Source organism: Sinohyriopsis cumingii, chromosome 2 (assembly GCF_028554795.1).
Source record: "Sinohyriopsis cumingii isolate HCF-2022 chromosome 2, ASM2855479v2, whole genome shotgun sequence".
Classification (NCBI taxonomy): Eukaryota; Metazoa; Mollusca; class Bivalvia; order Unionida; family Unionidae; genus Sinohyriopsis; species Sinohyriopsis cumingii.
The window spans coordinates 4,191,313-4,216,091 of NC_142962.1; the positions used below are offsets into that span (position 1 = coordinate 4,191,313).

Sequence of the window (24,779 nt, forward strand, 5' to 3'; positions counted from 1 at the left end):
GTGCTAAACTTATCTCACTCTAGGCTGTATGTGCTGAAATGATCTCACTTTAGGCTGTATGCGCTGAAATGATTTTGAGGCAAGTAGTAACAGTTGGCGTATAAAGACAATTGACATTCACAGAGGGCCATTCTGTCTATTGACAATGATGCGGTCATTGTCAAGCCGCATCATGGGTTTATTTTCCATCTGTGTTTAGTGAGTTGTGTAAAAAAAAACCTTCCAAATAAGAGTGAAGTACAACAATATAAAAGATTAAAGGTAGAATGTATAACAACAAACGACTGTTTCTGTTGTTCATCCTTCCAGTTCGAAGACGACTTAGCATTAACTAGTTTGCATACTGCTAATGCGTGAATGGCTGAGCAAGCCAAATTTGTGCTTTGAACTGCATGTAGCACACTTGGCATGAGATGCCTTTTAGGTTTACACGATCAATAGTGCACCTGCTGAGGTTATGAAATTTCCGCTGCTTGCGATTCTGCGCTGCCTCTGCAATTCTCTTTCGTTCAAAGTCTTTAGTTCCTGTATGGAATGAGACTCAACCAAGAGGGGCTCTCCTGTGTGCGATCTTCCCAAGACTCAGGGTCAATGTTTGGACGTGTCAGGATTGACTTGGATGAATATTTCAAGCCTTTATTCTGACCACCCTGAGATCGCTTTCCCCTCCTTCAGATCTTCCTTGGTAGCCTGTCATGTGTCATCCTGGTGACGTTGTCTCTCCATCCCAACTATGATTTCATCAGCACAGCGTGGATGCATGGAAAGCCTGGCATGTTAGAATCTCAGTGTCTGGGGACATGTCCAGCTATCTTATCTTCACCAGTTTCTTTAGAGCCAAGGTTTAGCAAGCATACAGTAGGGTCGGCAACATACATATTTGTAGACTTTGTGTTTGTAGACTGGTCGTTCTGCGCCCCCACACATTTGTAAGTAGTCTGCCAAAGGCCATACTTGCTTTATCAATTCTGGCGCTCGTTTCATCACGATGTGGACTGCACGTGACAGAGTGCTGCCGAGTTGGTTAAGGTGTCCACCGCCACGAGGGTTTGACCATTTACGGTGATGGTAGGCTCTACGCAAGACTCTGCCGGTGGACGGTGGTGCATCATCTCTGTCTTCTGGATACTTATTGTGATGCCTAAATTATTACAAGCTGAAGAGAACCGGCCCACACTGTATTGCATATCAACATTAGATTCAGGGAAGTCACAGAATGCATCAATAAGCATGACAGAGATTATCATAGTGAAGATGGCCGAGGCCAACACACAGCCCTGGTTGACTCCATTGGTGACTAATAATATTTCAGATGACTCGCTGTCTTCCACGACACGAACGAGAATGACATCATGGAACTACTGAACCTTCATGATGAATTTCTATGGGCAACCGAATTTAGCCATGCTCTTTCAAAGGCCTCCAATGCTAACTGTTTAAAAGGCTTTTTTAGGTCGATGAATGTCATGTGAAGATTGGAGTTCCATTCCTGACATTTTCCTGCAGTTGAAGAGCTGCGAACACCATGCATTGCTTTATCATTGTGATGAACAAAACGATGCAGCAGAATGTCTCAAGAATTTTGCATGCAATTGGCATCAAGGAGATTTCCCAATGGCCACAAATATTTATTACTTAAAATACATGTAGGGTTTGAGAGCTTGTTCCAGTATTTATCACAGTGATTATCAGGTTTAGATTATATTATATTCCATCGGACTATGTATCGTTACTTTCAATTTGTCATTCAGTTTTGTGATTTCACACTTTTGATAAAGATTAGATATCTTAGGCAAGTTTCCATCTGTACAAACTGAACATTTACAACCCGACAACAACCAATCTCATTTAGAAAACGCACATTCACTCAGTTTTATTAAAGTTAATTTAGTCAGTAAAGCAGGGGTGTTTCAGTACGTCAAAATCCTAAAATGGATAATTTTGACGTCGTGTTAAACAAGCTAAAATGGACGTATTTGACATCGTGGGCAGCATGTTAAAATAGCGGCTTTTGAAAACAGATATTTACAAGCAATATAAATATCTGATATCTGAACAGTATTTTACCTTTTGCGGGAAAGATGAGCTACAGGGAATGAAAAGTTTTGTACAGTCCAATTTAATTTAATAAAGACTGAAATCGAAGCTTCAAACCATGTTACAACCACAAACTGGTTTGGTATGCTCTTCCTTTGACTATACATTTTACTATCATTCCTATATTTTTTGATTACATCGTTTGACTCCGAAAGCTTAGGGATCCTATCATTTACCTTCATTTTCAGTGAAACAAAATTGGACCAGCATACAAACTCGAAGAGATGAGAAGCTAATTGTGCTTGCAATCCGATTAAAATCAGATCTCCACTATCGTACCTAAAGATCTGACAGCGACAGATTAGGGACCATGTTCTGGTAACCTTTCAATTAGTCGATCGAAATACAGCTTTCAGAAATCTGAAGGAGTATCAAATTATTCTGCATACATTGATGGGCTACAACCATACCGTTCAGTCTCCCAAAAGCGAATATATAGGACTTCATCTGATTATCTCATAAAAATAGCGATAATGGTAATAACATAGGTCACCAGAACATGACACATAAGCGAAGATGGGGAATATTGGGCCTGTATAGCGTCGAAGGAAAGTGGGGTTATTGTATAGGGACAATATTAATGGAACAGATGAGGTGACGTCACGGTACTGAACATTGATAACAATATAGCACGGAGCTGATCTGAGTACGCTCTATTCTATGGAGACACAAATATATGAGAGATGTATACATATACATATACAACACATAGACATAGATTGATGAACATTAAGGGACAAGAGACCTTAAATAGGGCCTGTCTAGGGACAAGGATGACAGAGGGTCAAACACAACAGAGGCAGAAACAGACATATACTAGTACAAGCCCGATATTTATATATAAAGCATTGCCTAGACCTGAAGTTATATTTGCGGTGTCCATAAATTTGCATAATTTTAATGTTGCAATAAATAGCTATAATCAATGAAAAGACCAACAGCTAAATGGATGTGACTAAAAGTAACGATAAAAGGACGAAAATGTCCCAGAATTTAAAGGAGACTAAACACTGAGGGAATAATGGCAACAGTGTTGCAAATGACTGACCTGAATTCGCGCTACTGTAGGTAGTTAGGTGTAATGAATTTGATAGGGATAAAGGGAGTTTTATAGGGACAAAGAAAGACCAACACATACACACAAACACACACAACATACACACACACGTACGCGAATGCACACACACAATAATACACATACACACTCACGTAGGCGTGCGGACTGAAACAGAAAGACACACACACATACACTTCAATCGTTATGTGTTCGCTTAGAATGTAAGAGAAGGAGGTGAAATCTCACAACACAAAAATACTATCCATTAAACCCACTATACCAACCATTATATCATAATCACTATTCAATCGCCTTGTGTTCGTTTAAAATGTTAGAGAAGTCGATAAAATCTCATAAAATAGACTGTCTCTTACACTACCAAAAATACTATGTGGAAAAACGCTAGTATCTATTTATAGTTACCACTGGTTAGAAATTCCTTTGGAGAAACCTAGTTTTTTGTGTAGCTACAACTTTGGGAAATTCTTTTGGAAAACCCCACTATCTATTTATAATCTCATTTTGTAGGAAAGTCATATGGACTAACCTGACATCTATCACACAAACAAACGTACGCGCGCACACATACACACACGTGCGCGTACGCACACATACACAGAGACCGATACACATATATACACGTACGCGAAGGCACAGAAACATAAACAAAGACCAATGCATACACTTCAATTCTTATGTGTTCGCCTAGAATGTAAGAGAAGGAGACAAATATCACAAAATATCTATCCCTTACACCACAAAAAGTACTATCCATTACACATACTATACCATCCATTATATCATACTCAATATCCAAACCTGTTGTGTTCGCTTAAAATGTAAGAGCAGTCGATAAAATGTCACAAAATAAACTATTTCTTACATTGCGAAAAATACTATGTGGAAAAATGCTAGTATCTATTTATGGTCACCACTGGTCGGAAATTGTTTTGGAAAAACCAAGTTTTTATTTTAAGCTAAAACTTGTGGGAAATTCCTTAGGAGAAACCCAGCCATCTATTTATAGCCTTAGCTTGTATGACGTTCCTGTTTAAAAATCCTAGCATCTCTTTATAGTTACAACCTGAAGAAAAACCCAAGTCTATATGTATAATCTTCAAATGTCCTGCTTCAATGATATCACTGTACTAGACACTAGGGAAATAATGGCAACAGTGTTGCAAGAGGCTGTCCGCTTTGGTTAGAATTGATGATCTAATATTTATCTTGACATAAAATCAAGTATAATAACTTATTATATATATATATAATTTAGTAAACTGAAAATAGATTTGGGGTCTTTTAATTTGCTGAAATTGACAAATTACATCTCAAAAGATAATTTAGAATGATTAATACAACTCAACTATCTCAAGAATTCAGTGGATACAACTGCCTTAGTAACTTAGTGGAGACTATGCAACTGTCTTAGACACTTAGTAGAGACTATGCAACTGCCTTAGTCATTTAGTAGAGAATATACAACTGTCTTAGCCACTCAATAGAGACTATACAAATGTCTTGGTGACTTAGTAGAGACTATACAACTGTCTTAGACACTTAGTAGAGACTATGTAACTGCCTTAGTCACTTAGTGGAGAGTATACAACTGTCTTAGACACTTAGTAGAGACTATGCAACTGTGTTAGTGATATAGTAGAGACTATACAACTGTCTTAGTCACTTAGTAGAGACTATACAACTGTCTTAGTCACTTAGTAGAGACTATAAAACTGTCTTAGTGACTTAGTAGAGACTATACAACTGTCTTAGCCACTCAATAGAGACTATACAACTACTGTCTTAGTAACTTGGTAGAGACTATACACATTTCTTAGTAACTTAGTAGAGAATATAAAACTGTCTTAGCCACTAAGTAAAGACTATACAACTGTCTAAGCCACAAAGTAAAGACTATACAACTGTCTTAATGACTTAGTAGAGACTATACAAAATGATTTAGTCACTTAGCAGAGACTATACAACTTTCTTAGTAACGTTGTAGAGACTATAACACTGTCTTAGTAACTTAGTAAAGACTTTACAACTGTCTTAGCCACTTAGTAGAGACTATACAACTGTCTGAGTGACTCAGTGTGGCTCATACAATTGTCTAAGTGGAGCCTAAACATCTGTCTTTGTAAGTTAGCGGAGCCTGGACATCTGTCTTTGTAACTTAGCTGGGGCCTACAGTTATTTATACAGGGACTTAGTGGTATCTCTGCTATTGTCTATAACGTAATGGGGGCTATGGAAACGAAATGTCTGGACCAAATTTGCTTTCCACGTTTACTTTCAGTTTCTTTTTTCATATGTACCCTCTATCTTCATGCTAGAGAAATACAATCAAAAAGTTCTTTTCCTAAAGCATCAAATGTTATGGACCGTTGAATGACTTTTCGATGTCCATATAATATACCTAAGTGGTTAGAGCCTCCACCTTGAATGCTGGAGCTCGCGGGCTCGAACCCTGGCTGAGTCATATCAAAGACTTATACAAATGGTCCTATTAGCTACCCTGTTTGGCGCTCAGCATTAAGACGTTAGTGTTAGGACTGGTCCGTCTGATGTCAGGATAATGTGAATGGGTGGGACATGATGCTATATGTCTGCGGCATAATGCCCCAGTGCTATACATCTCTTTCAACTGCCAGACTGCAGACATTGTTGCGATATGACTGAATGTTTTAAAGCTATGTTAAAAATCAAAATCAAAATCACACACACACACACACACACACACACACACACACACACTCGATACCAATACAGAACTACAACGTGCAATGAGGACTTACGTTGGCAAAGATTTATAAATGATGGAGTACAACTAAGCCCGGCTCTCTAACTGTCCTTAAATCCATCTAACATGTTGCATAGCGAAATTGAATTTTATTTCTTGAAAGAACTTCAGCATCAATAAACAGTAAATAAAGCCGAAAATTTATTTTTGTCTTGAACATCGGTGAAAGAAATAATAATCCTGTTTTGTTAATGGTCCTTAACTGGCAGAAATAGCTACAGGCATAACTAAGTCAATATTGTTTATCAGCATCATAATGAAACTTTGCATTGGCATGCAAAACACAGAGTTTTCACAAGACTCTTGACATAATCAAATTAGTATAGCCCGTGTAGGACAATGTGACTCTTTGGCAGGCAATAATCTGCACACCGATTAATGAAATATCACTTGGTTTTAAAGTATTGGATTTTTAGACTGATGCAGTACAGCTTTTTGACTCATTATAATAATTACGTTTTTTAATTTATCAGTATCAGCTTTTTAAGTTACATGTCGTGGATGAGTTGCCTTTTGTACAGTATCCCTGACAAAAGATCTAATGTGCAATAAATATAGTACGCTAAAGATGTTATATACAATAAATATAGTACGCTAAAGATGCTGTATTCAATAAATATAGTACGCTAAAGAAGAAATTTAAAACAAACTGACTTTGAAAACTGAGTGAAATTCTCATCCAGTAAAGACGTAAATTGCAATTCATCCAACCATCACTCCATCCATCGATCTATCCATTAATACATACATACTGTGTAGTAATTCCTATGCTCATTCTTTCTCTCTTAAACGGATATAGTATGAAAGTAGACAGAACAATCGCTGACTCATCAGTTCCTCTCACGGCATAGTGGCCATCCTGTTTGTACCTTTAACTTTCTGCCAATGACAGAAGATTGTGGTTGTTTTGTTGTTTTAGGGTTTAACGCCATTTTTCAGCACAAGACAGGCTATACATGGCGGCCAGTATTAATGGTGGAGGAAGAACCCGGGAAACCCCCGGAAAGAACCACCGACCCACGAGAAGCTACCGGCAAGCTTTCTCACATATCCACACTGGCCGAGCCCGAGACTTGAACCTACGCAGACAGCGGTGAGATGGCAGTGATCCGTGACGGAGAGCGCTTTAGACCACTCGGTCACTCGGGGCCCCTATGACAGAAGGTAACAAATTTCTTAAAGTGCGCTATCTTTGCATGTTTTGACCATGAAAACCCTCCTCTACCATCAGAATTAATAATGTGTAGACTGAAAAATAATAGCTCTTCATAAAACCTCGTTAACACACACACACACACACACACACACACACACATACATACATATGGGGGATTTCGTCTTGAACAGGTTATTATTACTCAAATAAAAGAAAAATCAATGTAATATAGATCATTATTTTATGTTAGACCTTTAATTACTAGATTATCAAAGGGAAATAATCTTGATGGTTCAGTGGAGTGAAATAATATGTGTTCTCACTGCCCGTCAGTAGACCAGCAATTTTGAAGTTTATTTTAGACGCTTGCTTATGAGGCACGCGCGTGCGGTATGGCCGCTGCTAGTTGAAGAGGAAATTAGTTCTAATCCAACAAGGAAAAATTTTATTCCTTAAGGCGCTAGTTGAAGAGGAACTGAGTTCTAATCCAACAAGGAACAATTTTATTCCTTAAGGTTCTAGTTGAAGAGGAAATGAGTTCTAATCCAACAAGGTACAATTTTATTCCTTAAGGTGCTAGTTGAAGTGGAACTGAGTTGTAATCCAACAAGGTACAATTTTATTCCTTAAGGCGCTCGTTGAAGAGGAACTGAGTTGTAATCCAACAAGGTACAATTTTATTCCTTAAGGCGCTAGTTGAAGAGGAACTGAGTTCTAATCCAACAAGGTACACTTTTATTCCTTAAGGTGCTAGTTGAAGTGGAGCTGAGTTGTAATCCAACAAGGTACAAATTTATTCCTTAAGGCGCTAGTTGAAGAGGAACTGAGTTCTAATCCAACAAGGTACAATTTTATTCCTTAAGGCGCTAGTTGAAGAGGAAATGAGTTGTAATCCAACAAGGTACAATTTTATTCCTTAAGGCGCTAGTTGAAGAGGAACTGAGTTCTAATCCAACAAGGTACAATTTTATTCCTTAAGGCGCTAGTTGAAGAGGAACTGAGTTGTAATCCAACAAGGTACAATTTTATTCCTTAAGGCGCTCGTTGAAGAGGAACTGAGTTGTAATCCAACAAGGTACAATTTTATTCCTTAAGGCGCTCGTTGAAGAGGAACTGAGTTGTAATCCAACAAGGTACAATTTTATTCCTTAGTTTACTTTGAATTGAAAAGGAAAATATGTTACTCTTTCTATTTTTACAAAACACAGCCAAACATAAACGCTGAATCCAAATGAAAAATTTGCTAACTGTGTCTATCATATTGTAAACAAATACATTTGAGCATAAAATAGTACAAATTAGTAGCTACTAGTGGAAAATGGACAGTCACTAATGAAAATACCTAGTCTTTTCACCCACTTCATGAAATATATCCGTTATTCACTCGTTTGAAGCAAATATTTTTATTAACCTCTTAACACTTTTGATACAGGCTTAGTAGACCGAGTTATAGTCCATCAGCCTGGAGTAAAATGAACCCAGTGGGATAACTACTCATTGAACATCGACCACTTAAAGATACTATTACAACTTTGCATCTCAGATCACACCTAACAAAAGGTAATAATATAATACGCCCTTTAAATTCATGTTAAGGTACTTTCGGAGTTGGGGAGTGGTTTTCTCCAGTTGATGTTTTATATTTGAACTCGACGTGCTTGTGAGGATAACAGATTAACAAAGCACTGAATTCCAGACAGACTTGATAACACGCTTAGAACCAAAACGTAGTTAGAATGAAATCCGCATTTCCCACTGAATAGAGTTTGGGATTGGAGAATTAACGAGTAAAGTATGAAAGGATGAGAAGGATGAAATTGGTGAAATAAGTATCCGCATGTCCGTTAGAGTGAAGTTTTGGTGTGGAACATTAATGAGTAGAAGATAAAATGCATGAGGCTGTCCCATCGAAAGGACTTTTGGAGTGAAAAATTAATGAGCAAAAGTCAGATAAATTGAATACTAAGCAATTAGTTCTTATTTTAGAAATGTAAGTGGTTCAGTATCAGGTATCCATTCCTACCTTAAGCCAGAAGAAGGAGCTAATGAAAATGAAAATATTAAAAAGAATGCAATCAAGGACATCAAATGCTTCAAGATTTTTCCGACTCTCTACAATTAACCACTTTGCTCTTTTGTATTACACTTGATGTTGCTACCTTGAGTTTGGAGTAATTATAGCAAAATGGAAGAATGAGTTGTCGTCTGCTGGACTGTTTTTGTTTGATCTTAACTAACAGCACGCTAATTCATCTGTACGTAACTGTGGTGCATTGACTCTCGACATCATAGAATATTACCTGCCAAGAACAAATCTATACCTATCTAGTGATTTAACAAAACTCGTATTGTTAAGTCAGCTACGACTTCCCAGTTTTATTTCTTTGTATGGTGACACTATTTGTTTTCTTTGGGATATAACTTGATCAATTTAAAACGTACACAGTTCAACTATACCTTGCGCCATCTGTAGTTCATTAGGAATGATTACATTTGGGATCAATATTTATAAAGGTCATGAAGGCAGAATGCATACCTAAATAATATTTAACGATATTTAGCAAAGGCCCCCAAATAATGCTGGTAAGGAAAAGTACTTTGATGATATCACATGACATAGTAAAAAAGATAGGTAATAATCGGACTGATGGCATTGTATAGGCAGTACATGTACCTGATAAGAATATTTATTTTTTAATTTAAAGTTAAAATACAAAATTGCAAGATCATAATGTTTATTACACAAAGACGTTGTTCTAAAGCTCTAACTAATGTGTGTGTGTGTGTGTGTGTGTGATTTGAATTTGTAACGTAGGTTTAACACCACTGTGTCTGCTGTATGGCACTTTACAGAGATGTCTATCATTGGGGCACCATGCCACAGACCTGTAGCATCATGTTCCAGCAGTCAAAGTCTCTTGAAACCAGACCGATCAGTCCTAAAACTAGCCTCTTACTGCTGAGCGCCAAGCGTTGGTATGAGTCGGCCGGGATTCGAACCGGCCACTTCCCGCATCCGAGGCGGACGTTCTAACCACTTAGGCCACTGGAGCGGTCGAATAAATGGAAGTAAAATTGGCTCAGTGTTGCCTTGGTCAGGACCCATGGGAATATGCTGACTGCCCGACTGAAACAGTATCCTGGCCCGTCAGTGTCAACCCTGTCATCGTCGCCGACATGTAGGCTCCACTTCACATGCTCATGGAGAGAAGGCAAGATCAATGGTTCCAAATATGAGATGCCCAACCAACCGGCTTCCTCGACTTCCCTGATATTAGATGGGCAGTACCTTTGCCATCGGAAACTAAGGTCGAGTGGGCATACAATATAATGGACAATACATTTACCTATACCAGCCCCTACTGCAAAGTAGGTAGGATCTCTTACTGTCTGCAAGGGTTCTGCCACTGCAGCGGTACTGAATTTAACTTGAACAAAAAGTAAATGGTAAAATTAAGTATAAACAATTATCTGCTTCCATACATCTGATAAAAAATTCAAAGGATAATGTGTGCTAAAAATCGACAGAGAGCAAAAAATAAACTGTGATCTTGCCTTATTAGTTTTGACGCTCCGGGTGCTAGTGAGTTGTCTAATTTGACTAAAAGTAGTTTTAAACAGAATTATAAATATTCGATTAATTTAATGGGAATAATCATTTCAATTCAAGGAATTCAAATTCCTACTTAATTTCGCCATTGTCATGTCGAGTATCAGTGCAAATAAAGCAAACAAATTAATGGTTGCAAAATCAAATGTCACCATGCTTATAACACAAGTGTGTTTGGTGGCGGATTTTTTGGCACAAGAACACTTTTGAAGGTTATATCTTACCGTGGTATAATCCTTTGCCCAAGATGCAATACAGTAGCAGACCATTTCTGATCTGATTCGAGCCAAGATCCTCCGGCATGAGCCCATGCTTTAACCAAAGTGGCACTGCATGACACACGGTACTAATGATTTTTTTTTTAAAAATGGGAACCAACCTGGAAATGGGTGAGCATAAAATACATATGAGTACATATGGGTTTGGCTGACCAGGAATGGTAAATACTGTAAGTTATGTTTTAGGAAAAAGAACTTTTGAGAGCTTATCCTAGTTGTAATTGAAAAAAGAGACATTATTTTATTGATGGAATTTCAGTTCTTTAACAGTCTTGAATTTGGAACACGCATTACTAAAATTAGCCCCTAACTCAATGGTGCGGAATTTAAGGCACATGTTTCAAACACACACAGGTCCAGAAAATGCCGCGGGTCATATCCTTTTCTCTACACAGAAGCTGATATCCAGGTTTCATCTATACTGATAAATACAGGTTTGATCATGAGCACTCAGAAATTGTAAGTTATTGAATTTTTAATATCATGGTGTTTGCATAGGTTTACTAAGGGAACTGAATTAGTACCGTGAGTCCTGCAGCTATTATGCCACGAACTGATGTAAGCTGTACTCTACTGTCACTAAACATAGTTGTAGTTATGGATTATTAATATGGAAAGCACTGTTAACACTCCAATATTCTTGGAAGTTAGTGCCTTGGGCTGTAACGGATTTCTTCAAGTTAATGAGTTTGTGAACCTGTCGCTTAAATAGGGATAAAATTCAACAGACGTATCAGAGTAATTAAGCAGACAACCAACATGGGAGGGTGAGAGACAAACAAATATGCTGAATGATTTTAAAACCATGTTTTATCAAGACTGCTTTTCAATCGTTGTTCTTAAGTTGAACCAGTCTAAATGAAGCCATGCATATCCCTCATTAGTTAATAATTATGTTCCTTTGTCCAAATTATTGTATTTGCCATCATATTCTACCCTCTGTAAAAAAAACAAAAACAAAAAAAAAAAAAACAAAAACAAAAAAAAAAACCAAAAAACAAAAACAAAACATGACAAATCCCCTTTCGTCAAAAGTGTTTCACTCTTAGACAGAGTAGCAACTTTTAATTAAAAGAATGCAACATATGATTGACACAACAAAATGTTTGTTAGACAAAGAAACCAATGAAAGGAAAATAGTCGCAGTACTGCCTTGGTCAGGGCCCAAGGGAATATGCTGACTTCCTAATGAAACACTGCCTCTACTGGCACATCACACGGAGAAAAAACATGACCCATGCTACCCAGTCTGAGATGCCTCAAAAAACTTGCTTCCTGTTTCCCATGAGATTAGATTGGCCGGACATTCTCTAGCAATAACGAAGATTGAGTGCATTCCTCAGAAAGCGGATGAAAACTGTCGAGCCTACCATGGTTGAGTGCATTCATCAGAAAGCGGATGAAAACTGTCCAGCCTACCATGCCTCCGTTACTGTATCCGTTTTCGCATCAACAAGCATATGCTGATTAATCAGTATTTTATTCTGAATTGATCTGACTCATTTTCAAACACAGCCAAGAAACTGATTGGAATATATGTTTCCTTTAACAAGACTATAGTGTGTGTGTGTGTGTGTGTGTGTGTGTGTTTGTGTGTGTGCGTGTGTTTGCGTGTGTGTTTGCGCGTGTGTGTTTGCGCGCGCGTGTGTGTGTGTTATTCCAAAGTTTAAAAGTGTGCTGGACCATGTGTTATCAGTATTGCTTCTCAGTCATTGCCAATTCTCAATGTGACTGTTTGATCAGAAAAGAAAGAAAGTCAAAAGTTACAGAAATTAAAAGAAAAGCAAATCTTGGAAATTCAATATTCGATCAAATTATAATTTTCAGATATCGGACTCAATCATCTGCACCTCGCGTATCCGCTTAAAAATGCTGTATTTTCTTGCATTCCAGTAATTCTGTATATATTTGATTTTAACATCCTGAATAGTCCTTCTTTGCTTATTTGATGTTGCGAAGGGAATAATTGATCTTAAACGAGCCCCCCTTCCCCGCGACTTGGAATAAAATACCAATACCGCCCCCAACCTACTTTGCGATTACCGATTAATTTTATTTTTGCAGTATGAATGGAATCAACACAAATTCAGGTTTATGCAAGTCTAAGTGAGTGCATCGAAGCATGGCGTCACTGGCAACTCCTAAATGGCTCCATTAAGTTTAAAGATTATATTACACAAATCTGGAAACGGGGCTGAAGTAGTCAAAACTCTTCTTCTAAAACATGCATTTAAAGCTCCAATGCCGCCGTTTATAATAAATTTCACCACTCTTCCAGTCTAACTTAATTTTGGAAGGAAGGAGATGATTTGTTTAAAAAAATGCACCAAACTATCTGACATAAAACTTTCTTTGAAATAATCCAGGTCTTAGGTTTAAGCTACGTTTAAATATTCAGTTTAGAATCAAGAGAGGCCACACCTTAATTCAGTCAGCGAAGTCGCGCGCGCGTGTGTGTGTGTGTGATTAAAATTTTAGCGTAGTTTTACCAATTTGTCAGTCATATCGCTACGATATCTGCAGTGTGACAGTTTATAGTGATGTACAGCACTGGGGCATCATGCCGCAGACATGTAGCATCTTGTCCCACCCAGTCACATTATCCTGACACCAAGCCGACCAGTCCAAACACAAACCTCTTAATGCTGAGCGCCTAGCGAGGCAGCTGTTAGTATCATTTTTGTAAGTCTTTGGTATGACTCGGCCAGGATTCGAACCCACGACTTCCCGCTTCCGAGGCGAACGCTCTAACCACTAGGCCACCGGAGCGGTCAAGTCGCTTGTAATTCTGTTCTTGTTCGGGAGTGCTCCAAAAGTAGTGATGTGATATACTTTACAAATTCCATTACTGACTAATCCAATAGCCACAACATTCACACGTGATGCACAATTGATGCGAGGGGTATGACAATATGCAAACCCGCGTCTTGTACTTGGATCTGAGAAAGAAAAGATTCACTTGATAAAAAGTAAAACTCGGGTGAATACTGGTGATCAGCTGGGGCGCTGCAATGTTAAAATGTGTTTAACATAGCATGGTGTTGGATTATTGTGTTTACAAAGGTGACATCTTCAAAACTTGTCTTGCAGCTGTCGACTGAAAATGATTGACCCACGGAGGTCGCCGATCAACATCGTATTCTTTCGTACACGTGAAAATAGACTGGTTTACCCAGTTCGAGGTTGAAATTGCATGTCTCATAATGCGATGAAACATCGATATTATCTTGTTTTAATTGAACTAAATTATGTTTGGGACCAAAATCTTTCAAGATTCAGTATTATTCAGATAATCTGGCATATACGACTTTTTCACGTAACGGCATCATTGGGGTTTAAGAGCACTCCCGTTGTTGACTTAAACCGAACTCTTCTCAATAAATTATTGTGATTTACATGTTATGGGGAATATACATACATATTGAACACACGGCTATTTACATATACTATGATTGGAAATACGTAGGAAGAGGTAAACGAAGTTCAATAGATTTTGTATTCGATTGCAATGTCTTCTTTAGCCGGCAATAAAACAGGTTGATACTACTTTCAAAACAATATTGTGAAATATTGGACATTTCGTTGGTACTTGACATCCCCTCCAGAGGCCATGAAGACGTGTGTTTTAGCCAGATCCTAACCTGGTAACTAACATCACAAAATGTCCCTTGTTGTATATCTGATACCTGAAGCTTCAGTCTGTAGAATATTTAGTCACATCTGAAGCAATTAATGCAGACTGGATGACTTCCTATGTGAACGACAAAGGATAACAGGAGAACACTAAATGTGAAGCGTGATTTTAACCGCAAATTGAGTTCATTCAGTTCATCAACGCTGTCCTATCAAATATGCACAATTTAACAAACAATAAGTTTTGCGCCAAATAACTCACCTGAGACCGGTGAGGTAAAAGAGCAGCAGCAGCAACAGCAAAAAGAAAACAGCAGTTTTAATTTTCTTAGAATTTCATATAAAATGGGAAACGGCTCATTAGTATTGAATCATACGAAACAAAACAACCGTGCAATCCGATTTCCAGTGAGTCAGTTATAAACAGTTATGGGCACTTCTGACAAAAATATCAAGAATTTTTGACTATTAATCCAATTCCTAAGTTCTCACTGATTATTACCTGCTCAACTTTACAAGACACCTAATATGCAGTTAAACTGATATAATTGTATTGGGGGATTTTAGAAAGTATAATTATGCAAAAAATCATATTTTCATACTTTGCTACACTAGGTCGTTCTAAAACAAGATATGATACATTAGAAGCAGGTTTCTTTTACATACCTGAAGTGGCCACCAAAAAATGAACTGTTGCAATACTAGCAGCTGCGAAGTAATATATCCGTATGTACTTTGCTTCTTTGCGCAATTTGATATTCAATTACGACTTATTTTGAAGATGGTTCAGTTACTTTTGGGGTTGATGACTACACATATGAATACCTCTTCATCGTGTCTCACTTCGACAACTTGTGGAAACTCGAGAACAAAAGGAATTCTACTAATAATTAAATACCATAAGTCCTCAAGTACTGAACTATATGGAGGAAACAAGGCCTCAAGTACTGAACCATATGGAGGAAACAAAGCCTCAAGTACTGAACCATATGGAGGAAACAAGGCCTCAAGTACTGAACCATATGGAGGAAACAAGAAATTATCCGTTTATTCGATGAGATCATCGGTGACCAACGCATCTACTAGATGAAAATAATGGCTATGAATGATACTTGGAATTATTACTAATTTTGTACTCGCTCCTATTCGGAGTACTACGTGAACCCCTTCCCCGCTTATCTCTCTCTCTCTCTCTCTCTCTCTCAAAACGTCGCCTTGAAAATATTTGCGAAAGATTACAAGTGGAAAATCTATATTGTTTCTGCAAGAGCGACGGAAACCTGTGCGCCAGTACCAATCACTAGCTTGAGGACGACATATGCCACTTCATTAATAAAATAACGACGACAACGACGACGATAATCATGATGCTGGCGATCGCAAGGTAGTACCTGAGAGAGACAAACAATTTCTAGTAATTAACTAAAAATATTAAAGACTATACTAATCATGAAATTCTCACAGGCAAACCGCCTCTATCTTTTATTTAAAAAATCATTCCGGAAGTTAAGTGCAGTCATTGTCATTCAGAATCTTTAATAATCAGGGAGCTGGTGGATACAGAAATATTTCCCTCATAGAAACAGATTTTCCAACATATTAAAATGGAACATAACATAATTTGCTAATAGCAGAAATTAATGTAAAGAGACAACCCTTCATGAATTTCATGACAAAACAGCCAATGTGATAAAGATGAATGTCAATATCACCAGTTCTACTGGTTTTGGTAATTTCGTTAAAATCACCAAGTAATGAACAACCAGTCTTGTAAATCCAGGATTATATGCATTTTCCGGCTACACATTCTTCCGTCTGTGCGGAGATTACGTGGACAATGTACTAAAATATAAATACGTTATCAATTTTAACTTCTACTAATTATTTCTTGACACATTTTTCTGTTGAAGATAAAATTAAAGGGTACAATATGTTTTTAAAAACATTTATTGCACCTCAAATTTTATTTTATCCTTTTCAATCGGTGCAGACTTTGCGGAACAAAATTATTGCGAATGCAGTTATACAGAAGGGACTAGCTTTATGCTGTTTCTAATCTAGATCATTGTTAAGTAATCGGAAACGTCGGTTCACTAAACCATTATCTCAATCGACCAAATAAAGATAAAGGTTTACTAATAGGAGATGTCGATTTGCTAATCGGTAACTAATCCTCGGATAAGTAGATCGAGATCTCAGATAAGTAACGCGATATCTTGGATTAGTAGATTGAGATTTAAGATTAGTAATCCGAAATCTTGATTAGTTGATCAAGATCTCAGATTAGTAATCTGACCTCTTGGATTAGTAGATTAAGATCTCAGAATACTAAACCGAGATAACAAAAAGAGAAGTGTGTCCCTTCAAGACTTCCGTACAGGTCCACTGCCAAAAATTCTACCTATGTATTACTCATATAAGCTTAATATTCGAATGTAATTTAAATTTGACTGATTTATTCAGGTCAAGTTTACCTGTAAGAGTAAGAAGAAAATAAATCACACTGAAGAACTACTCAGCTTCCAGAGATTGTACGTACAGGGTTAATTATTGTGAAGTACATACAGTACAGGGTTAATAGTTGCGAAGTGTACATGGTTAATAGTTGTAAAGGACATGCAGTACAGCGTGAATAGTTGTAAAAGACATACAGTACAGGGTGAATAGTTGTGAAGTACATGCAGTCCAGGGTGAATATTTATGAAGTACATACAGTCCAGGGTTAATACTTGTGAAGTACATACAGTACAGGGTTAATAGTTGTGAAGTACATACATTACAAGGCTAATAATTGTGAAGTATATACAGTACAGGGTGAATAGGTGTGAAGTATATACAATACAGGGTGAATAATTGTGAAGTACATACAGTCCGTGGTTAATAATTGTGAAGTACATACAGTCCAGTTTAATAATTGTGAAGTTAATACAGTACAGGGTTAATAATTGTGAAGTTCATACAGTACATGGTTAATAATTGTGAAGTACATACAGTATAGGGTTATTAATTGTGAAGAACACCCGGTTAATAGTTGTAAAGTACATACATTACCGGCTTATGAGTTGCAAAGTACATATAGTACAGGGTTAATACTTGTGAAGTACATGCAGTACTGGATTAATAACTTTGAAGCATAAATTAAAGGTGTTAATAAATCAAAGGTATTCGTAAATCAAGGGTGTTCATAATAGATTGTTGTAATAATGAAATCAAAATCCTTTATGGGAAATGATAAAAGCTGCATATAAAAATGAAACAACTTATTTTTCACTGAATTATTCAACATCATCCAACCCCTGCTCCACCATCTCCAAAAATAAAAGAACTTATCTTACACTGAATTATTCAACGTCATCCAACTCCCTACTCCACAAACTCTACAAATAAAACAACTTATCTTACACTGAATTATTCAACGTCATCGAATCCCCTGCTCCACCACCTCCACAAATAAAACAACTTATCTTACACTGAATTATTCAACGTCATACAACCCCCTGCTCTACCACCTCCACAAATAAACAATTTATCTTACACTGAATTATTCAACGTCATACAACCCCCTGCTCTACCACCTCCACAAATAAAACAACTTGTCTTACACTGAATTATTCAACGTCATACAACCCCCTACTCCACCACCTCCACAAATAAAACAACTTGTCTTGCACTGAATTATTCAACGTCATCCAACCCCCTGCTCCACCACCTCCACAAATAAAACAACTTGTCTTACACTGAATTATTCAACGTCATACAACCCCCTACTCTACCACCTCCACAAATAAAACAACTTATCTTACACTGAATTATTCAGCGTCATCGAATCCCCTGCTCCACCACCTCCAACCTTCCCCCAACTTGTCTTACACTGAAAACGAAAACAAAAATAATAAAGAACGGCTATATAGAGAAATCGCTATTTTTTAATGACATCCTTGAGAGAGAGGTTTAACACAACAACTCGTGAAAATCACATTGTGTATGTACACGCCTAGAGTGTCCTATGCAGAAGAATAGATCAATGTGTAAATGCTTAAATGTAAATATCTCGTAAATAAATCATGAAGTATTTCATTTAGAAGAAGGAGTGCAATTAACAGTAACAAGTTCAGAAAAATGTTAAATCGAACGTCATAACAATCGCAATGGCTGGGGAGATCTTTCGCGCTCTTGAGAATCTCTAAATATATAAAAATAAACCAAACCTAATATTTAAAGAAATAAACCAACCTAATGAAAAGGAGATCGAAATGTGACCGAGTAAATTCAATTATAGATCGAAATGTGACAGAGTAAAATCAATTACCAGAATTACTACTATTGTGTTACCTCGAGTATTATGATTTTTCTTCTATGTTGTAAAATATCAATTGTATATGTGTTCTTAGCAGGTCAGTTATGAGAGGGATTTGTAACGATTCCATTTTGAATTCTTGTAAGAGATAAAATGATTGATCAAAACACTTTTACCAACGGTGAAATGCTCAGAATGTACCCTGATCTATCAAATGTGAAAAATGAACAAGCACTAAGTCGAAGTTGTTAAACCATATCTACGTGTACTGGATTTGACTAAATATTTTTGCACATTCATGCTGCATATAAAAAAAAAAAAAAAAAAAAAAAAAAAAACCACGGAAAATTGCGTGCGATCCATAAACATTGTAATCCTCAGTGAAGTCAGATATCTGTACTCACTGTGACATCATTTGCATATTTTTATGATAAAAACAAGAACGCCGTGGTAAGACACGCTAACTGGCTAGTAACGCGGAATCTATATTAAAATTTAAAGTATAATGGATTGAATTACTTAAATGACTATACAAGCTTCTTGGACTTAGAAAATACAGTGGATCGATACAGACTGATGCAGATCTAATTTAAATCAAATCGAATTTACTTTGTAATGTGGTCTTTACTCATCAATATGATGCATTAATATCAGCAATATTTGCAGATGTATTTACTATGATCATTCTTTAAGAAAAACATACTTTAAATTTATTTGCTTTTCCAAAGGAGTCTCGTGTTTTAGATAGCCACTTTATTATACTGGCTATAGTAAACATTTGTTGATGATAATAGGCACAATTTGAATTTAATTTGATTTTTATTTCTATACAAAAACACTAGGTCTAAAAACATGATGTATTAGACGTACGTTATTCGTTAAGAGACATCAAGATAATATCTCCATTTCCTTGATATATAAACACAATATGGCATAATCAAATATTACTTCATTGTATGCGGTTTCAAGTTTTAGAAAATTGCGACAGTCAAACCCATTTATAATTTATCAATTGGTGATTTGCACAACAATTTCCTGGTAAATTACCCATTTGCTTAGTTTGTAGTGCTGTAAGTTTAGAAACTGCCACAAAATGATTTCTGATAAATTATGAGTATCCTGTTAGTCAGCCTGAAGGTTCATATATTTATTTTCTTATCTCACGGACGTTTCAATCTCACCTAAAAGCTTGCTTTACACTCGGTACTGTTTATTTCCTAAAAGAAAGCCTGAAGGTTTATATATTTATTTCCTTATCTCTGGGACATTTTAATCTCACCTAAAAGCTTGCTTTACACTCGGTACTGTTTATTTCCTAAAAGAAATACGAGCAAAACGCATTAAAATCTGATTGAAGTCCTTCAGAAGACAATAATTCTGAACTTGAAATTATTGTATTCGTCTGTACTGATTTTAGTTCTAACTTTATGTCCGGATGACCAATACTAACATTATTCATGACCAATACTAATATTACTCATTCATCAACAGTGCTCATTACTCATTCATCAACAGTACTCATTACTCATTCATCAACATTACTCATTACTCATTCATCAACAGTACTCATTACTCATTCATCAACAGTACTCATTACTCATTCATCAACATTACTCATTACTCATTCATCAACAGTACTCATTACTCATTCATCAACAGTACTCATTACTCATTCATCAACATTACTCATTCATCAACAGTACGCACATAGAATGCCCTCTCCTCACCACCAACATCGGCTTGGTCCCCTTTGTTGTTACACTGACAGTATGGGGACAAGTACCTTATCACTATTTGTCCTTTAAATACAAGATGAACGAAGATTTCAAATCTCATCCAATGTGCATCGATTTATGATTGTAGACTCGTTGTATCAAATACATACAGAAAAAGTGTGTTGATGAGTGATTTGTTTGCAGCTTTACACAATTATTGAGATAACATCGATTTCCTCTAATAGAAAACCTGCACGGACATACTCTTCGTTGACTTCATCTTCTTTTACAGGCATGTGATTGAGTTTATTAGAATTGTATAATTTTCCTTTTGTGTTATTAAAAAAAGACAAGTCGTAAATATAAATAATGCAATTTTATCCGAAACAAAAATATAAGAACGATTGCAATACGATTTTCTTCGAAACTAAAAGGATCAGTAAATCATGGTAACATAATCGATGACAAAATGAATCAGTGAACAAGAGGGAACTGAATGAATTCAAAACCAGACTCAATATTATGTGAAACGTGTGTCATGGAAAAGGACGAAAGGCATATGAATTATGGGTAAAATTATAAGGAATCTTAACATAGTAGTATCTCTTCGGTACTCCCCATACTGAATTTGACATTAGAGTCAGGTAGAGAAAGTAATATAGTTCAAAACCATGCATTCAAATGTTACATCGAACTATATAATAACAACATGACGCTCAGAAAAGTGAAAAGCAGATATACACACATACATACAGATATAGCGGTAGGAGGTCACCTGGTGGCCGGGTGTTCTAAAGTGATAGCCTTTACAAATCTCTGCCATCTGACCTCTATCCGCGTACTTTCGAGTTTCGGGCTTGGCATCCTTGGGATTGTGACAAAGCTTGCCAGTAGCTGTCGGTCCTGGTTCTCACCGGAGTTGTCCCCGGTTCTTCCTCCACCAGTTATATTTTGTCGCCATTAGAACCTATCATGTGCTGAAAAATGACACCAAACCCAAAACAACAACAGCAATTTGTAATTTGTAAGAAAAGTCACTGTGAAAAAAAATTACATAGGCAGACTCAGCAATTCTTTCGGAAACCAATGAATTTATTTCTTAGCCGTAAAAGGACACAATTTGTCATTTTCAATTCCTTTTGAAGCGTGTTGTAGTGGAAGACCAAACAGAGTGGTTACTATTTTGTTTGCTAAAAAGTTACAATATTCGCTCCAGCTGTTGAAAGGGATAGACCACAACCAAACCGACTGATTTTGATAATAATAATAATAATAATAATAATAATAATAATGATAATAATAATATGTGTTATTTTTTTTTTTTTGATCCTCTATGAAAGCATACTTTCTTTCTTTCGTAAATAAAAGTACGATATGCTGTTGCATATTACATCTTTTAGAATTATATTACATGGTCAGCAAATAATTGCAAGTCAGTACAAGCATCAAGGTAAACTGTCTATTTTATAAGTAGGTGTCTTGAATAAGTTACTTGAAGGGATTCCAAAGATTGCTTTGTTTCAGAACATGCGGTGACGCCAGACAGTGTCTTCCATCTAATTTAAATTGAGATTTGAATCTCTGTAGTATATTTTATTGCATGCGCTTGTAAGACTTCTTAGGGATATTACATTTTTAAAAATACCCTTCACGCTTGGTTTTTTAAACTCTATAGGGAAAAATCAACAATTTTAAAAAGTGTTATAAGGAAATCATTAATATTATTAACAAGCTGTATTGTGTTTTCCACATTGTTGCTATGTCGCAAAAACATGCCTGAAAGTATTAGCTCTTTCTTTACCATCCCTTCAGATGACTGCCAACTTTGTAATAGTCTTGTATCCATTTTTCGCTTCTGTCGTTTAACATATATTATAGTACACTATTCCTTCTGATTTTATTCAGTTGCTATGTTTGTTTTGATAATATGACTATATATTTCAAATCAAATCGTTATCTTCATCTTTTGTGTAAATTATTTAACTTCGTGGAATTGGGAAAGAGAATTTCGATCAATATTTTCATTCCAGAAAATAATTAGGAAGAATGGAACCTCTCTTCTTTTGCAATAATCTGCTGACAGCGTTTGAGAGTATTGATCTGCATTTTGGTTTTTAAGATTATTATCGCTATTAATTTTGACATAAATGAATGCATTTCAGATGGCATTTATTTCTACTAATATTAGTAGAGGCAAAACAAGAGCACCTTAAATGCCACAGAGATCAGCAAAACACTTTGGTCATTATTTGGCTGCAGGTATAGTTAAAATGTCAACCATTAAAGTGCTACTATAACATTGTTGACTGTTACTTCTACTACCGTTATAACTACCTTTTTGGATTACAGATGACGCTCGCCTTGACAACAACAAAAATACTAAATGTACAATAGAAGACAAACAAAGAAAGCGACAACGACTGAACTACCATAATTTTCACAACCACAGCAACAACGGCTGCTGTTACTACAACTATTTGAGCTCCTTCCTCTTCATATACTACTACTACTACTACTGCTACTACTACTACTACTACTACTACTACTAAAATCAGTAAAGGTCTTTGCAAACGCGGGACCCGATCTGGACGACTTTGGCGAGCCCCCCTCCCCCCCCCCCCCCCCCCCCGCCCCCGATTTGCGCGAGGGGCTCCCTGAGAGCACGAACTTTGGAAATAAACTTTAAAACAAGATTTTTTATGATATTAAACTTAAAATTTTCTTAAACTCTCTAAAATTACTTTCTTTCTTTGGTAATTTTCTAAAAATGACTAACTTGCTGGGCCACTGAGGGCCCGATTGGGCCAACTCGATTCAATCGTCCTAAGGCCGGACCTGACTAAAATCACTCCCATTATGCATTATTCTGGCATACCTTTCCAAAGATATTGCCACCAGGGTCAGCACGCTGGCAAAGACGAAGATTGGAAGAAGGTATGACAGGAATCCACAGAGTTCGTCTGCTTTAAATATCTGCCACATGCAGTCTGCTGTGTACTCCAAAAGTTTTAGTGGAATAACAATGGTCGATACAAGTAGATCCGAGAGGGCTAGGTTCACAATGTAGTAATTAGTCACCGTGTGCATATGGGAATTTCTCCAAATTGTCCATATCACAAGTAGATTTCCCAAAATGGCTAGGATTAAAACAAGAATATATACGATTATAACTAAACTCAGAACCCAGCTTATCTGAGTGTAATCCTTGTGGTATGAGTACCTTTTGGAACACATATGACCAAGGTTTTTGATTGAAGCATGGTTTCGTAAACTTGAATTAAACTCAGTCAAATTAAAATCACTCCAATTTAGCCAGTATTGGAAATCTTGGTACACCCCGTCCCGAAGTTCAGCTAGGTCGGAAAGGAACAGGACAGAGTTGTTCATAGTGACAGCTGTTCGCAGCAAATCATCGCACCACAATGTAACTGGACTGGCAAAACATCTGACTACTAAACTGGTATCGATTCTTAAGGAGACCTTTTTATTGGCCCATATAAGAACGACTTTCAAAGCAAGCAGATATGATAACAGCTTTATAAGCAGACGATATTTAAATTTTACAGTATGGTCTTGAAGAAAGCGGTAGAAGCAACATACCTAAAATTGGGGTGATAGAGTTTGCTATATTTTCTCTTTCATTATTCTAGTTAATCTGGATAAAGTCTATTAAACTTATTCGTATTTTTTTTAAAGATGCGTATGTTTGCTTATAAAACATGCAAAGTATATTTTATATTACGGACTAGATATGTGTAAGCATGTTCAGAAAAACAAATTCTGTTTTCAGTCCATCTCATCATTCTTTTGGGATTGTGATTTTGTTTTTCAGAAAAAGACTCATATATCGCAACCAATGTTAACTTATATTTCATTGATAGAATAAATTTCAGAATATTCACTGGAAACACAAGACAAAATAGACTCTAGGTTGCCAGAATGCTTCTTTAAATGCAAGATCAGTTTATTTTGTTACAACTAGTCGACATAATAGCAGAAGTAACTAACATCAATTTAACCTAAAGTTTCAGCGTACACTGATTCGTAGCTGTCTGAAACGTGTTTCTTTTTTTGTATATATATAAAACTCATTGAGACAAGTTCCGTGTAGAATTAACCCTTTTTGCAAAACC

At 36.6% G+C, this 24,779-nt stretch overlaps 1 protein-coding gene across 1 annotated transcript in view; it reads right to left on the reverse strand.

Annotated features, from left to right (window-relative positions):
• Positions 1–23,890, reverse strand: part of LOC149804258 (QRFP-like peptide receptor) — a 39,234-nt gene extending 15,344 nt beyond the window's left edge. The window contains exon 1 of the mRNA XM_089932422.1: positions 23,522–23,890. Coding sequence (XP_089788548.1) covers positions 23,522–23,880 — 359 coding nt within the window. The 5' untranslated portion in view covers positions 23,881–23,890. The remainder of the gene's footprint in view (positions 1–23,521) is intronic.
• Positions 23,891–24,779: the final 889 nt, after the last annotated feature.